At 38.8% G+C, this 17,736-nt stretch overlaps 1 protein-coding gene across 1 annotated transcript in view; it reads left to right on the top strand.

The window, feature by feature from the left end:
* The window catches only part of LOC139470055 (titin-like), a 181,032-nt gene that overhangs the window by 2,569 nt on the left and 160,727 nt on the right, over positions 1-17,736 (top strand). The window contains exon 3 of the mRNA XM_071252343.1: positions 1,150-1,219. Coding sequence (XP_071108444.1) covers positions 1,150-1,219 — 70 coding nt within the window. The remainder of the gene's footprint in view (positions 1-1,149; positions 1,220-17,736) is intronic.

Below are 17,736 nucleotides of genomic sequence, written 5' to 3'. Positions count from 1 at the left end.
CACAACATTTTGGCTCAATACCTCGTACGGTTCCTCGTATAAATGTATTTTCCTACCTCACACAAATCTGGCTTTGCGTTTCTTTTTTTAAGAGTATATATCATAAAAAAGCATCACACATTTTCTTCCGAAACTGAGAAACGTGGTTAACTCAGTATGTTGTTTTGTAGTGTGTTTTGCCTATATCGAAAGCATATAGTTAAATCAGCTGGCATTTGTTAAGTTTTAACAATAATAATTTTGTCCCAGTGTAGTATTTTTTCAAAGCAAACTTTGAAATGATGATTTGCCCTAATCATCGTGGAGGTCCCCCAATATATAACCCCATCCCCTCGTTTTTCTGCAAACGATTATCCCGGTTACACACCGATCTTAGAAACACTGCTGTATATATCATCGGCAACTAGTTCAATTACCTGTCATTTTCACGTTGCTAGGCTCGAGATATGTCGAGAAACATACATTTTCCCCTGCACATTTAAAATAGGTCAGATCCGTTGTCACACTAGACAAGTAAAACACTTTTACGTGAAATGCATTCACATCCTGATTGCAAAAACCCACAAGATCCACTTCAAATGGAGATAATAATTTTCGTTTGATATTGTTTTGAGATGGACTATTACTGAAACCATACAACCCACTCCTGACTCGGCCTGTACATCGATTTGTCTGTATTTGTATTTAAACAACCATCATGGTTTGTGTCACTGTCTTCTACGGGTTCACTGAAAGTACGGAGTCCATACAAGAGAGAAATGGAATATGAATTCCTTCGTTCAGTCGCAATCAATATATTACATGAATTTCCTTTATTTAAGCACCAAAACAGTCGCAATAATAGAGTGCAATTAAGTTGCGTCGATATGAGAATGATTTGTCATCAAGTGTTGAACGACTGATTAACAGTGAATTTGGAAGCACAAAAGGATAATTTGAGGATAACAAATCCAAGGACTGTAGTAGTCACTACTTCTAATGTCGGAATGCTGAATGCCTAGATTTGTATCGTATTGTATATCACCTTTGACGTGCCAACGGATCAAGACTCGTTTTTAAAGTGATATAAATATCCTTATTTTGTGCAGACCTATTGCTGCGTGCCAATCGTTATTTGGCGTATTTATTGTTTTATGTATTGTTTTGCAGTTTCTATCAAGGGAACCCAAGCTACGACACATTCTACCATGCCTGACAAGCGTTGTCTGGTGCTTGAGTGGTAGGTGTATATGCTGTTGTTTACGCGCACTCTACGATCAATCAGTATCAAGTACGTTATCATACATTACAATATGCCAGCCTAATTATTTTCTTGATTAGCTTTGTGTTTTAGAATGAGATCAGTCTGTCATGGGGTAGTGGTTAAAGCAAAGGCCCATCACGCCAAAGAGCCGGGTTCGATTCCACATATGGATACATTGTGTAAAACCCATTAAAGCAGTCCTCGCCTTGATATGGCAGGGGTATTGCTCGGAGCGGCGTAAAGCATAATTCGCTCATTCAGGCACTGGGAGATTGGGAAGCCTTGTGGCTGAAGCGTTCGATTGGTACGTAACGCTGATCCAGATTTCATTCTCAATGTATGTACCACGTGAGGAGCAAACCGATATTGCAGCTATATTGCTAAACCGGCTTAAATTGCACTCATTTGCTTCGAATCCCCCCAATATTATTGTCTTTCAAAATACCTATGATATCATTTTGAATTTTACGTGAAGGGTTAGCGCACGTAAAATCCTTCCTGTAGATTGTCGGTAACTTCGTAAATTCGAGTTTTTTGGAGTTATTATTTGCAGTTTGGAATTATTTATAAACCACAGATAAATGTTCAAGTAGCAGTATAAATTCTGATGTAGAGTTACTGTTAATTTCGACCAAAAAAACGAAAAGGTCACAACTTTTCCTATTGCACACTCGATAATATTTAATGATTTAGAGGCATTTTAAGTTTAGTTTAAAAAAAACTACAAAAAAGTAAGTGACAGGTGAAATAAATTCTTGTTTTACACGTCTGGCAAACTTAACTTACCTCCTTTCTTCATTGAGTACACACTATGAAGTTCGTATAATGTCAGTCATGAGGTCTTTGGGAACTTTTGTTGTAAGTATATCATATAAGCTATACTTTGAGTAATTGCATACGAGCAAAAATCAGGGCCCTTTACACAAAACAACCTCAGGTTAGGCAAACCTCAACCACTATTGTTAGAATTAAGGTTAACTTAGTCTGAAGTTTCGCTTGTTTGACAAAGCAACCGTAGCTCGATCTTAATTCCGTTTGTCAAACGTAGCGCTAAGGTTGCGATCTTTAGGCTGTATGACATGGCGTGCTGAAATCATACCTCGATGCTGTTAAGAACACGACAGTTTAGGATTCTTTGCTTATTTTCTAACACAATTTGTTTAGACCGACTTACATCGCCAAAAGTAGTATAGGAAATGACAGTTCTAGACCACTGCGTCCTAGGCCAGTTTAGTACCCCAATAAAGCTACTACAGAGGTAATGTTTTATGCAATGCAGCAATGCGATCCAATGATCGTCATGGATCAAATTAATTAATAATGGATAAAATTTACTATAGCCCGCGAGGATATTGGAAAGGTATAGGAGCAATACAAAAACTGGCCACTGCAGCTAAGGTATCTAAAGATGTTGCCAAGGATTGGTTAAAGAAACAAGTAATATGACAAATATACTTACCAGCCCCCTTGTTATATACCGAGGAAAAAGTTTGATATTTTCACAACAAATGAAGTTCATCAGGCTGACCTCTTGTTTCTTCCTCATGATAAGGTAAGACGCAAAGCCTATAAATATGCTTTAACCGTAGTAGATGTAGCTAGTCTGTTTAAAGAGGCTGAGCCATTTACCTCGAAAGATTCAACCGAAGTAGCTAATGCACTGAGCCGCATATATAAAGGTGGACCATTAAAATGGCCTAAGTTGTTTTAAGTAGATCCTGGTCGCGAGTTTATGGGATCAGTAACTAAACTATTAACAAAGCATGATTGTTTGCATTAGCTAAATTGTCCAGGGAAGATAACAGAAATTGTACAGAGTCTATGGATCTAGGTCCATTACATTGTTTTGTTCTCGCTTTCCTATCCATGTCCGTATAATGTATAGTTTAAGTCAACGCGAATGATATATATGTTTCCATATTATTAGGAATGCACGTTAAACCACCATCAGTCTTTGAGATAGCTTTCATGATGAGATGAGAATCATATCCTCTAAGGTTATGAAACACCATGGGGATTGGTATTGTTTGAAGATTCATTTTAAGCTTCAAATTATACTCGTTATGCTCACCTCTCCTGTTTTCCAATCATACCTTACAACTATATATCCAAACCCACAAGGAGTATGTTCTTGAGTTTTGTATGTGAAACTACATTCAGTACTGTGTTCGGTATTTTCTATCCGTTTTATAAGTGCTTACCATCTTTTACGACCTGAAATGAATTGATTCTGGGAATATGTTCTGGGGCGGTGCTCAACCTGTGTACAACAATCCCTTTAGCATGCCTGAAAACTGAGCTAAATTATTTTGCTTTTCCATCTCAAGTTTGAGTCCATTGTTTTGGGGATAGCTCAAAGGTCTATCAGAATGTATGTTTGCTGAAAACAGGGCAATTATCATCATTATTTTTTACATTAGTTATGGCTTTTTTCTTCTAAATCTTAATAAGATCCTTAATCTACATAAGATCCACCTTTCAAAAGCATATAATTTGCTCTTTCTAAATATGAAGTATCGATTTTAACAACGCCCTAACCCAAACCTCTGTTAGTCCAGTGCTCTAAAGTTTCTTGTATTTGCTGAATTGATGCATCTAATGATGCGCTTATGGACTCTTGCATAAACAGTAATGACCTTTGACCCCAATCCCACATACAGAACATGTATAGTTAACCCAATATTTTTGGGATTGGCCCATGCGTATGAATTTACATCTGGATGTGCCCTTCGCCATTGTGATAAATATACACTTCTAGTATCATTTGTCTAAATGCATGTCAGCTGAGTCTCTGCCTTGTGTCATGACTATTAATAGCGTGGCTAAAAATAGCAACTGCCTACAATCCCAACACTATAAATGCTATCTTGCGGTCTTTCTGTTTCTCTGACGGTGTATAGAACTGAGTGAGTGTTGGCTTTGTGCCAATTGAGTCAAGTGTCTTCCCAGTATTTGTGCATGGCTGTTTCAACATCCTTAAACGTTACGAAGCTCTTCATTGATAAAATCAAGCCTCTGCATTCTTTTCCTGGTCCATTGTGACTGGGCTGTTTCGAGTTGTTCTAATGCTTTATTATGTCATTTCTGCTCCTCTCGTAGAAGAGAATATAAAATTACTCCCCGAAAAGCTAGAGCATTAACAATCACTCCACTGACCATCATTACAATTGATGCCATTTTATGCTTGAACTATGTTCATAAATATTCAAATGTTTGATTATTTCATTATGTCTTCTGGGATAAGTCCTTGTTTGTTTAGCATTTCCTTAGTAGCCAAAGCTAGGCCTACATCTAGAACCATCATACCAATATCATAACCATCAAAATCTAGCTTGGGTGGTTGGGCTTTAGTAATCATTTTACCTATACGAGCATAGACTATTGCTAAGCCACTAACAACTGCCGAATGAAACACTGTGTTTACCAACATTTTACCGTCTGTAACTGGAGTAGTCATGCTTTTATAACATTACATGAGGGCTTAACTCTAATTGAACATCATCCAATTTTTGAACTGGTGGTGTTTTCTCTTCTCCAGTCTTGAAAAACAACCATACCACTGCTATAACGCCTAGTGCATAGGGAGCCCAAGTTTTAATCCTTTGTGTATAATGTTCATGGTGTATTTTTGCCTTCCTTGCTAATAGCCCCATTTTACCAGCGGCTACTTTTCTGGGTTTTTTAGTCACTCTCACTTGTGGTGTTTCCATGTTCAGTTGTGGCATTTCCACATTCACTTGTGGGATTTCCGCCTCCAGTATTTATTTGAACTTCTCTCTTTATATTATTAGGTGGGCACATATGTTTAAATTGACAATACTTAGCCGTTATTAAAGCTGTTTGGTAAGTGGTGCTAAGAACATTCCATCTCTATGGTAAAACTCACAGCTTACTGCGCTTAAAGCATGTTCAATAAATGGGTCTTTCTCGAGAGATTCGCATAAATACAAGTGATTTTCTGGCGGGATAGGAAGAAACATACTAGGTACAGCTGTGAATAGTTGTACAATAGCCAAGTCATGGTAGCTCCCAGTCGTGCGTATAGTTTTTTAATTTCTTCATCGGTCATGTTATTAATTTTTTCTTTTTAATATAACACACTAGCCGATATATAAGTCTAATATAATGAAATCTGAAATGTCCAATACAGCCCAAAATAATAAACTGATAAAAAAGAATGAGGATTTCCAACCACATTATTACCTAAATGGTTGCTTGTGTTCAATTTAGCACATTTTTGCTATAATTTGCTATATGTTTCCTATATTTTGCAAAATTTTGCTAAGTAGTTGCTAAAATATGCTGAGCAGTTGCTTAAATTTGCTTAAGTTTGCTTAAGTTTGCTAAACATTTGCTAGAGTTTGCTAAGCACTTGCTGAAATTTGTTAAACAGTTGCTAAAGTTTGCTAAGCAGTTGCTAAAGTTTCCAGGGGCAGTCAGGAAGCCAAGTGGTTCGCTTGTCATGCTGAAGACCGGGTTCGATTCCCATCATGGGTACAATGTGTGAAGCCCATTTCTGGTGTCCCCCACCATGGTATTGCTGGAATATTGCTAAAAGCGGCGTAAAATCAAACTCACTCACTCACTCACTCACTCACTCACTCACTCACTCACTCACTCACTCACTAAAGTTTGCTAAAATTTGCTAAGCAGTTGGTAAAATTTGCTAATATGTGCTAGGCATTTGCTGAAATTCGCTGAGCAGTTGCTAGAATTTGCTAAGCAATTGCATAAGAAGCTGGTTGGTCAGTTTTTAATACAAGTTTAGAATGTTTCGTTTCCGTTAACAGTTTTCTGACTTTATCTCGCTCGAGCTTGGTAGAAATAACATTCTTTTTCGCATAGACATTCCTCAAATGAATCTTGGTCTTTGCAATGAAATAGGGCAACCCATTTAGTCTGCTGTCTGAGATCTTTCAGTTTCAGGACAAACGCTATGCTCCATATGTCATCCGGAGAATGCTCAATATGAAATCATATCTTTCTTTTGGGTAAATTAGGTTCGCACTGCAGTTGTCTATTATGAAGAGTGTTGATTCTCCTTTGAATTTTTTGTGACATACTCATAAACTCCAGTAAACAATCACCCAGATTTAACTTTGTGCACCCGGGGATCTTTCATTACCCAATCTCTTGAAAGGTATGTTTCATTAACGTTTATAGTTGGACACAGAATAATGATATGGGTGAAAAACTTGTGATAATGACTTTGTAAAATATCTGGAATAAAAGCTGTTTTTCTACACCCCGTTTGCCCCCAGATAATAGCGCAGTGTTGTTCTTAGGTAAAAGATTATTAATAGATCACTTGCACGAATCCTCCATTTTGTATATTCAGTTGTGCGTCCTTAATCACGTACAAATATAAGTTTAATTTACCTGTTATCTGTATAGTAACACCCTCACTAACATTTTCTATTCTCCGCCCACTACCGTGTAGTTGGTCATCATCTGTGGTTCGCATGTCGAGCCATAGTGCATACTTTGAGGTAAGGAATTCAGCCAGCGATACATTCCCAAGAGCCAGATCTTTTGCAACCGCATTAACGTCGTCTTATAGAAGGGAGTATGTCCGCATGCCTTGACTATATAGTTGATTAGGCACGCCCTTGATAGTCAATTCTATTTTTGTAATTTTGGGGTTGATCGTAGAACGCCTCGGTATCTCTTAAAAATGGTTCAGAAGGGTCCTCAACCAACATTAAAATACCCTTCAATGATTTAGCGGGCACGTTTAGATTGATATTCCACGTTGTATCACTTTTGTCTCCGCTTTACTGATTACGAATTTGTCTGGCTAATTCAGAATCTGTTATCATTCTCCAGTGAGATCAATGGAATAGCTAGCTTCTTCAGCGGCTTTGATTACTCTGTGGTAGTCATTAAAAGTAGAATCTGTGACCTAATGTAACACATACAGCCTTATCTTCTACGATGGTATGATCACCAATATCACCACCCACACGCAGTCTCATTGAATTTTCATCACAAATACTTTGATACTGTAAGTTTTCCCGTTCTTTTGCTGTTCTCCAGAGATCCCTGTAACAGAAGTAGACATCTGTTGTCTGTTGTCAATACTCAAAACCTCCATTGAGATCAATGTAATAGCTAGCTTCGTCAGCGGCTTTGATTACTCTGTGGTAGTCATTAAAAGTGTGTTCCTATTCTAACCTATCACCTAGGGATGCTTGATAGAAGGGCATGTGACTAGCTAGTAATTCAAAGTCAAGGGGAATATAGAATCTGTTACCTAATGTATCAGCAACAGCCTTATCTTCTACGATGGTATGATCACCAATATCACCACCCACTCGCAGTCTCATTGAATTTTCATCACAAATACTTTGATACTGTAAGTTTTCCCATTCTTTTGCTGTTCTCCAGAGACCCATGTAACAGAAGTAGACATCTGTTGTCTGTTGTCAATACTCAAAACCTCATTACCGCTAATTTTAATCGTGATTTTCTTTGCAATTGCACATCCTATGTTCTGAACAAGCTCTCTGTTAACATCATTAGAAGTCATGAGCGCCGATTATGGTGTTAAGCCGCTTTTAGCAATATTCCAGCAATTTCATGGCGGGGGACACAAGAAATGGGCTTCATACATTGTACCCATGTCGGGAATTGAACCCAGTTCTTCGGAGTGACGAGCGAACACTTTAACTGCTAGGCTACCCGACCGCCCCCGCCGAGATTAGGAAAGCAAACTAAAAGTGTTTGATTCTGATCAATGGTACTCGGGTTATTAGTTATAGTTACAGACTGGCGAATTGCTTTGACTCCTAATGGATCCCGAAGTCTACATTGTGGATTTAACTGGCGTCCGTATTGCGAAGACATTGTTTATGCTGAAATTATGTTTCCATATGTTTTATACAAAAATGGATGATATTAATGTAGATAACCTAACTGATACTACTGCAGTCGAATGTGGAACAGATGAAACCAGCTTTATGAATCTTAATGAGGAACTTTTGCAATCATCTGTTAATGTTGTTAAGTTTACAAAAGATAGTAAAGGAATATTGCGCATACTTGGCTCTCCAGATATTGATCTTATGCATTCTCGTACAAGGAAACCCCTAGTGTTGTCTACAATAGCTGGGGGTCGTGGCGGCATCAACATTATTCGTAATGAATTAGGTCTTGCAGACTATGACAACTCACATCAAAACTTTCTCCAAAGACTACTAAGGTTCTTCAGACTGTGTGGACTGAACTTGTTGCAACGGCGGCTGCCATAGATAAAGATAATTTGGAAGACATACCACAACATGCAAAGGAGGCCTCTGATGGTCTTGAAGAAATCTTGGCAGCCTATGATAATTATACATTACAGGCACCATCATTGGAGTACAGTATTAGAGAATTAGAGAATGCAAACAATGTGGGGATCACTCTTCAATAATATAGCCAAGCTAGATGAACTCGACAAGCATATAGCTTATGAGGAAACAAAACTTGAACAGGCAGATGATCAATTCAGTAGACGGGGCGGTCAGGTAGCCTAGTGGTTAAAGCGTTCGCTTATCACGCCGAAGACCCGGGTTCGATTCCCGACATGGGTACATTGTGTGAAGCCCATTTCTGGTGTCCCCCGCCATGATATTGCTGGAATATTGCTAAAAGCGGCGTAAAACCATACTCACTCACTCACTCAATTCAGTAGACGCTGTGTAGCAGGAATATTGCGTAACTTAGAAGACGAAAGATCAGCCCGCTTGGAAGCAGCTTCCACCAATAGAGAAGCACTTCGTTCACAAATCAGCCGAATTCGAGAAACTATTGATCAAGTCCTAAATGATGATACAACACTGGCAGGAAGAATTACAACATTGTTCAGATAACAGTGGATAACTATTACCAGTACAGTCATGCCCCGCTTATATGGACTTCAGATATCTGGAAACCTCAGTTCCCGGACAATTTTCACTCAAAACGAAATAATTACTGTATAAATTTACCCGTATATACGGAAATTCAGTTTCCGGAACTGGATGGTCATTTTCATACACAAACCACTGAAATGCACACAAAATTGTCTCACTTACCGGGACAATACACTTCCGCTGGTGGCAATCCTTCCGCTGGTGGTAATCCTTTGATTCGTGAGAAGTCAATTAACCAAGTGACACTGAGTTACGTTTGAGACGAGCTTGTTTATTGTACATGTAATCCCATTCGATAAATATGTCGTCTGATGAGGTCAGAGGTCAAAGTTGTGACTTCAAACTGAGTATGGCCTGTCAACCAGCGAAACGTAAGTGACACGCAGTTACAGAATGCGAAAAAAGGGAAATTTGTCTGTTTAAGGAAAAACACCCGTCGGCAAGTTTGGAAACCATCAGTAAGTATTATGGCACTGAATTTGGACATACCATATGAAAATCGACAATTGATGACATTTTAAAAGACAAACAGAAGTGGCTAAATCTCCCGGAAAATTCACATGACTTATCACCATCCCGTGTAGCAAAACACCAGAAGATGGAAGATGCATTATATCTTTGGTTGTGTGACATGACAAGTCGTAATATGCCCGTTAATGATGAAAAGCTGATAGAGAAAGCTCGCGATTTTGGTGGCAAAATGGACATTTCTGACTTTGCATATTCTCGATTCAAATCCAGACATAGTGTATCATGTAGGAAATTTCAAGGGGAGGCTGCTAGTGCCGACAAGGACGCTGTTGTGAGAGGAAGGGAAGATCTTCGAAAAGTACTGCAAGAATATGAGGAGCAAGAAATTTTTAACATTGATGAAACTAGGTTGTTTTTTTAGTTGGGACGAAATCAAACACTTGCGTCCAAGCCTGTTAGTGGTATGAAACGATCCAAGGAGCGTGTAAGTGTGGCTCTGTGTGCGAATGCGAATGTGTGAAAGTGAAGCCATTTGTGATGGGAAAAGCTTGACGACCTCGATGTTTCAGTGGTGGTTTCAATCCCGAACTTTATGTTAGGTACGGCAACAATACAAACGCGTGGATGACATCAGAACCCTTTTCTGATTGGTTGCAGTCCTTTGACAGGCAGATGCGTTTGCGAGGTAGGCGTTTTATTCTTTTGATGGACAATGCCGCTAGCCACGCCCCGAAGGTAAAATTGACACATGTGAGAATTTACCACCTACCTCCAAACACCACTGCACACATTCAGCCGATGGATGCGGGCATAATTCGTGCCTTCAGGGCCCACAGCAAACATCAACCTGAGATTGTCAATTAGGATGATCAAGTGTGCATGGGATGCCGTGACAGAAAGTACAATCGCGAATTGTTTTCGCCATGTGAACATTATGGGTTCAAAGACTGATAGTGACGACCCAGAGAAGGACATGGCATTGTCGGAGCTTCGGGATGTGCTAAAATCCTATGTTGGCTCTGTGCCTTCAGCTGAGCCGATCTCAGCTGAGGAATATGTGAACTGTGATGAGGAAGATGTGACTGGCGAGTCCCTCAGTGATATTGACTTTTTGCAAGCCGTAACACAGCCGGAGCAAGATTCAGACGATGTCCAAGACGAGCAGCCCCTCCAACCCACTACAGTCACTCACAAGGAAGCTTGTGCTTGTATAGAGACCTTGATTATATATTACGAGAACACAGGCGATCTGGACAATTTGGAATAATTGTTTAAAATTCAAACCTCAAAATGTTTAAACTTCCATGACAGATTTTTTTAAACGTGTATGTCTTGAATAAAGATTGAGTGGATGTATCTGTTTGCTTTGTTTGCTCTGTCATCTGTCAACTCTTCCAGTAAGAAGCTGCTTTCAGTTATACGGAAAATCGTTTATACGGACGAATTGTGAAATGACGCAAGTGTCCGTATAAACGAGGCACGACTGTATTTTAACCGCATTGGGATTTATTATATAAACTTTACCTCTCGTGTTAACTGAGGCACACCTCCTAGTGATAAGGATGTTGTAAAAGAGTGGATAAAAAAACATTTAAAGGCATTAGGAGAAGCACTAGGAAAGCTCGCTGGGAAAGCCCGTCAGCACTTCCTGGTATAATAGTGAGCATTGTATCCTGGCTCTTGAATTTATTAGCCAAGACCGCCACTTGGCTTAGTCAAAACTTGTTGGCGGTGATAGTAGCAATAGTCGGGCTGTGTACTAGCCGCTAAGACTATTCATACAAATCATGAGTAAACCCCCCGTAACTCCACCTACTGTAAGCGTTATTTTTTCATTGATATGTTGTTGATTTTTTACCGCAATATGTGGCTTTACAACTTGTGGCTGTTGCACTTCTGTTACAGTATATGACTGTGGTTTTACTTTTCCTGTTTTGCCTGTAATTGTTTGTGTTAATATTTCAGTGTTAATATCTGAATTTACACCTGCTTTTTGTTGATCGGAAGCAATAACAATTTTATGATTATAGCCTACAACTTTTTACTGATATTAAGTTCCATATTATTCGGAGACATGTATAGTCCTGCTGCAAAAACATAGTCTACTTTGGATTGACCGTACTGTAATACATCTTGATAACGCTTTATAGAAGATGGTATGTCAAATGGTGAAGCAATAGCATCCTCTACATTTGCAACAAACTGTTTTTGTGTATCAAGCGCCCTCCTAGAACCAATTATTCCTGTTCATGTTTGCAACTGTGCACCAAGGATTGCCCATACATAATTTCTTATTGATTTCATTATTATAAATAATGGGTTTGTAAAATTATTTTCTGTTTTATCATTAAGAAATTAATTCCATGCGTTTGCGGTATCGTTTTGTTGCACAAACTTTGTAACAATATAAGCTAAACCACTCTTTAAAGCTCATAAGATCTTCTCTCCAATCGTTACTTGAAAGTTCCCAGCCATGATAAAGATTATGCATTCTTACCAAAATATTGGTTTTCTGTAACAACTTCAATGGATTGAATGTTTGATGATATTTAAAAACTAAATAATCCCTTTCTTCTTTAACAGTTCTTTGCCCACAATACGAAATACCTAGACCATGGTTAAGTCCTTTAATACGCCAATCTTTACTCGTAGAAATAACAAATTCGTGACAAATACGTTCATATTTCCACCTATTGTACGGATTGTTTGATGAATTCCATGCTTGATCCTGCGGTAATGGGGCACTAATATATTTTAGTATACATCTAATCTGATAGTAAACATGAACTGATAAAACAGACTTATTTAGTTCAAAGCTGGTGGCAAAAAGAGATACACCATATCCTGTTGTAGCAAACCATATGGCACTGGTTTTGCCAAAATTGCATTGGATTGTGGAACCAATCATGCACCATTTCATCACTAGTTGCTGTGACCCCGTATTTTTCAAAGATATCAGGAAAATGAACAAAAATCCTAGCACCAGAGCCACTTTCTAAAATCGACTGGTTCGTATTGTAAGTTGATTTCATGTTTAAGTTATGATATAGTTTCTTTGTATATTTAATATGTATGTTACACTCCCAGGAATAACAAATGGTCAGTCTATTCAACTGCTTCAAGCTATTGATAACTCGGCGGGGCAACTTGAAGTTGATCTCTGTGCTATAACATATTACCGACAGTAGACCAATATAAGTACTTTGAGAGGTAATAAATACGTTCTATATAGATATAGAACATTGTACTATTCCTGATTGGTATTACAGTGTATGCTCACTCGATGATGAACTTTTTAATCTTTTGGGAGCTAGTCTCACACAAAAATAGTCTAATGAGGTCCTGATTTTAAGCAGTGGAGCATATTCTATAAAATTTGACAGGGGCTTAGCAAATACACTTGCATCCATCTTGAGCAGATCAGTACAACGGATAATATCCAACTCGAAAGTCCCTCAACTCTGCTAAGAGCTATTCCAGTCAAGATGAAAAATACAATAGTGGTAGAACAGAATCTTTCTCATCATTACAGTATAAGAAGTTGAGGCGGGGTATTTTAACAGAGCTCAAAATTTCTGTATTAGATGTAAAACATCAACCTGTACATATAGGATATTTGAGTGTGTCACTCAATATTATAAATAATGGTTGATTCTTCTGGACCTGGAATGCATAACCTTAGACAATGTAATACAATTGCACTTTCCGATCTTGGGGACACGGAAGGATTTGATAAACCCGGTACTGATGGCAAATTATATGCTTTACACTTACAAGATAATGTATACAAGTGGAAAGACGTTATATTCACAGCACCAGCACCTGATTCAGGAGATTTAAGTGATGTTGGACTCCATAAAAACACTTAATACAATCTTGTTCACAACGATAACAATAAATGGACTATGCTCGAACCAAAAATCGAATGGCTACTGAATATCGTCATTGCCCCACCATCTGTGACAACAGGCAGGGGAGCATTTCGCTTACTAAGATATTTATGCCATATAGCATACACACAATAAGGCTGATGTATACTCTAAAGACATTATCAGTCGACTAATTAAACACTGTTATATAATATAAAATATATTATGGGTTTATATCCAGTGCTCAATGAAGCATCTGAAAAGATGGATAATGTTGATGGATTTTGATTACATCAAATAAGTGAAATAAAACATAAAATAGAGAAGGAGTCAGATTCTAGACTTGGATTATATAAAAAGTATTGCAGAGCTATGAATGCTCTTGACGGAGTACACACTGCACTTGTGACAGCTAGCATGGGACTTGGTGCAGCTGGTGTTGGTTTATAATCAACTATAATTGAGGATCATATTTCAACAGCACTGGCTGATTGCAAGATATCTGAGGAGGAGTTTCGTTTAGTGTTGTCAGAACTCATCAAATACAACGCAGTGAAGCAGGAGATTTGATCAAATTCTCGTAAGACTAGTGGTATAAGTGAAGACGAGAAAAAAAAGAACTGGTTGGAGATTAAGAATAAATAGTTTCCTGGATATGCATCTTGATCCAAGATGATGATTGGATCACATCACGGCGTTGCATAAGAAATGACCTCTGTAGTAGCATTATTGGGGGATGAATCTGGTCTAGGTGGTAGTGGTCCTGAACTGTCATTCCTTATACTACTCCAAATTAAATTCTAAACATAAACGGTTACGAAACTTATAACAATACCGCTCTTTATACCGAACCATTAAATATTTACTTGACAGACCAATCCTGTCCAAAATCTATCTCGTTTTCATAGGGCCTATATTAGAATATGCTTCAGGTATGGGATAACTGCAGTCAAGAAAATTCCGAAAACTTGAAATGAAACTTGAACAGGTCTCCCTGAATTCTCCTCAAGTTCGAATTTATGTTTTGAGACAATTGCAGTATTGTTAATAATGTAGGTCCATCGCATTTACATGATACGTTACCACCCAAAGTATCAACTATTAGTAGATATGAGTTACGAAATAAGAACAATATGAATATGCCGCATGCACGAACAGCATTCATTTATACCTTCTTCAATCAAATTATGGAATGAGTTACAATCTGTCTGTAAGCATAATGTATACGGGTATGTTTATGTTTGTATATGTTAGTAAATATGTGTATGTGTTATATGTAAGTGTGAACAAACATATATGTATACATATACATGAGGGAAAAGACCACCTAAGTTGGATAACTTTTGCCCAATCCCAATGACCATAGTTGGATAACCTTTGCACAATCCCAATGACCATATATGTCAATAAAATGTGTTTAAAACAGCATCTTGGGCTATCCAAACATAGGAAAAAACACATGAAAATAATAGTGTTCTGACATCAGATGCCCATGTATGTTTGCCATTCTTCTCTGAAGATTCTAGCAACCGGTAACTCTTGCAAGGGTAACGATATGGCATTCGTATACGTTTGATCCAATATTTAATTACTTTCATCTGAGTTCGAACAAGAAAGAAGTGACCAAAGCTCACATACCCCCGTTATCCCCGCTGGTCAACAACAAATAGTAAATAGTTTGTTAATTAATGAAATATACCTGTTGCTTTAAGTCAGAGGAACTGCCCTTTCCTTTGTAACCCCATGAGGATGCATTATGTTTGAAATGAACACATGTTTTTGCAAATATATTTCAATCTAGTGTGGGATAATCAATGCTTAGCACAACATACATTCTTGAGGTTTCTAAATGTATCCATGGAAACGGCCAAAATTAAAAAAATCAGAATCTTCAAACTAGCAAAAGGCACAAGTACTCATTGTGGTAAATGGGTGTAGCACGTTTGGTGAAGCTAGGGTGCATAATTATAAAAATATGGGCAGTACAAAACACCCACCCTAAAAGTTTAAGTTCCTTAATGTTTCCATGGAAACGGCAAAAATTTAAAAATTCAGAATCTTCAAACTAGCAAAAGGCACAAGTACTCATTGTGGTTAATGTGTGTAGCAAGTTTTGGTTATGGGCCGTACAAAAGGACGGACTGAAGGACGGACAGACGGAACGCTATATACCCCGATTTACTTCGTAAACGGGGGTATAATAAATATAGTATAGCGCCCAGTCTCCCCTAGTATGGCTTTATTTAACCGTGAGGAAAATATTAAACCTAAATATACTCTTAAAAGAAAGAAACGCAATACGGATATTTCTGGCCGTAAAAACAAAGCAGCGGAACGAAGAGGTGCAAAATGAAGAGGTAAGGAACATGTACGATTCAGAAAAAACGCACCCAGTGCATTAACAAAAGAACCATGGAGCTGCACGTACTGCACGTGCAGCTGCACTACGAACAGTATCAAAGTGCAGGGTTTTTGAGTGCCTGCCATCTGTGTCAATCGAACATTGACAGTTCAACAACATGCCAACATTAACAAGTGCAAAGAAACAACGCCATATGTCACTTGCAGGTAGGGGAATCCCGATCATCTGTTGCCAGGTTTTTCAATGTAGCGCCCAGCACCATCACAAGGCTATGGGATCGGTTTCAACGGCATGGGTCAACACATGATCGGCCAAGGTTGGGACGACCAAGAGTAACGACCCCAGCCGAAGATCGCTACATTCGACTGCTCCACCTACGTGAAAGGAAGACCCCAGCCACCTCAAACGTATCAAAAATACCCGGACTGTGCAGAATCTCCGATCAGACCGTACGAAACCATCAAAGAGCAGCAGGTCTACGAGCAAGACGTCCTGTTCGACGCTTCATATTGAGTCGACAACATCATCAACTACGACTGCATTGATGTTGTTAACACAGGGTATGGCGTCAACTGCGATGGAGAGATGTCTGGTCCAGCGACGAATCAAGATTTCTCCTCCGGCGAGGGGATGGAAGAGCACGGGTCTACAGACGTAGGGGAGAACGTTACGTAGGGAACAGGTTTGGTGGGAGTAGCGTTATGATGTGGGCGACTATCTCTCATCATGGAAGGACAGATTTGGTCTATGTCCAGGGCAATCTTACGGCTCAACGATACATCCAAGAAATTCTCCTACCACACGTACTCAAAATTGCAGCCAACAGCAACGGTGTATTCAAGCAGGACAACGCTCGACTGCATACAGCACGGATCACACGAGCCTGTCTACACAAGATCCCCGATAGAGCACATGTGGGATGAATTGAAAAGACGGCTACGCTGACGTCAACCACAACCCCAGACGTTGCAGCAGTTGGCTTTTGCGTTGCAGGCCGGTTGGGCTACCATTCCCCAGGATGTGATTCGCATACTCGTCTCTCCCATTGGCAGGAGATGTCAGGCCGCTATCGATTCCAACGGGGGACATACGCGTTATTGATGGTAGCTGACCTTCACCTTGGTCTTTTCCTATGTACCGATAACTGAGATGACTACAATCCCCAAGTGTTCTTTCCACAACATTTTGGCTCAATACCTCGTACGGTTCCTCGTATAAATGTATTTTCCTACCTCACACAAATCTGGCTTTGCGTTTCTTTTTTGAAGAGTATATATATATATATATATATATATATATATATATATATAATAGGAAACAACTCTCATATTTACATTACGAAACGACCATTTTTCCTTTTGCGCAACTTTATCACCATTTCTAAATACAACTATATTTGACTGATCTAGGTTAAGCTCTAGCCCCCAAGTTGCTGCAGAGCGTTCAGTTGCTTTGTAGACCATTCACTGTACAGGAAAACATAACCATGTAATTACTAAACATGAACGGTTACGAAACTATCGCTAACTTCCATGTGTTAGAGCTGTCTTTAATTATTCCTAGATAAAATCATATAGATAACAAATTCTGGATAAACAAGTTAGGACTATTCAGTCAGACCAGGGCTCAAATTTCAGGTCAGGTGTTTTTTAAAAGGCTATGCATCAGTTATGGGCATAACTCAAGGTCAAGTATAGTACATTTCATCATGAATCTGAAGGAGCTTCAGAGAGGTTTCATCAGACTCTTAAGAATATAAAAAGGACTTACTGTTTTGAGATTGAGAAGGATTGGGATGAAGGCATTCATTTGTTGTTGTTTGCTGTGAGAGAGTCAGTTCAGGAGTCCTTATGTTTTAGTCCTTTTGACCTTGTCCTTGGCCATACTGTTCGTGGA

Source organism: Haliotis cracherodii, unplaced genomic scaffold (assembly GCF_022045235.1).
Source record: "Haliotis cracherodii isolate W230 unplaced genomic scaffold, xgHalCrac1.p SCAF_20, whole genome shotgun sequence".
NCBI classification, from domain to species: domain Eukaryota; kingdom Metazoa; phylum Mollusca; class Gastropoda; order Lepetellida; family Haliotidae; genus Haliotis; species Haliotis cracherodii.
This window is presented reverse-complemented; position numbering and strand designations above follow the sequence as displayed.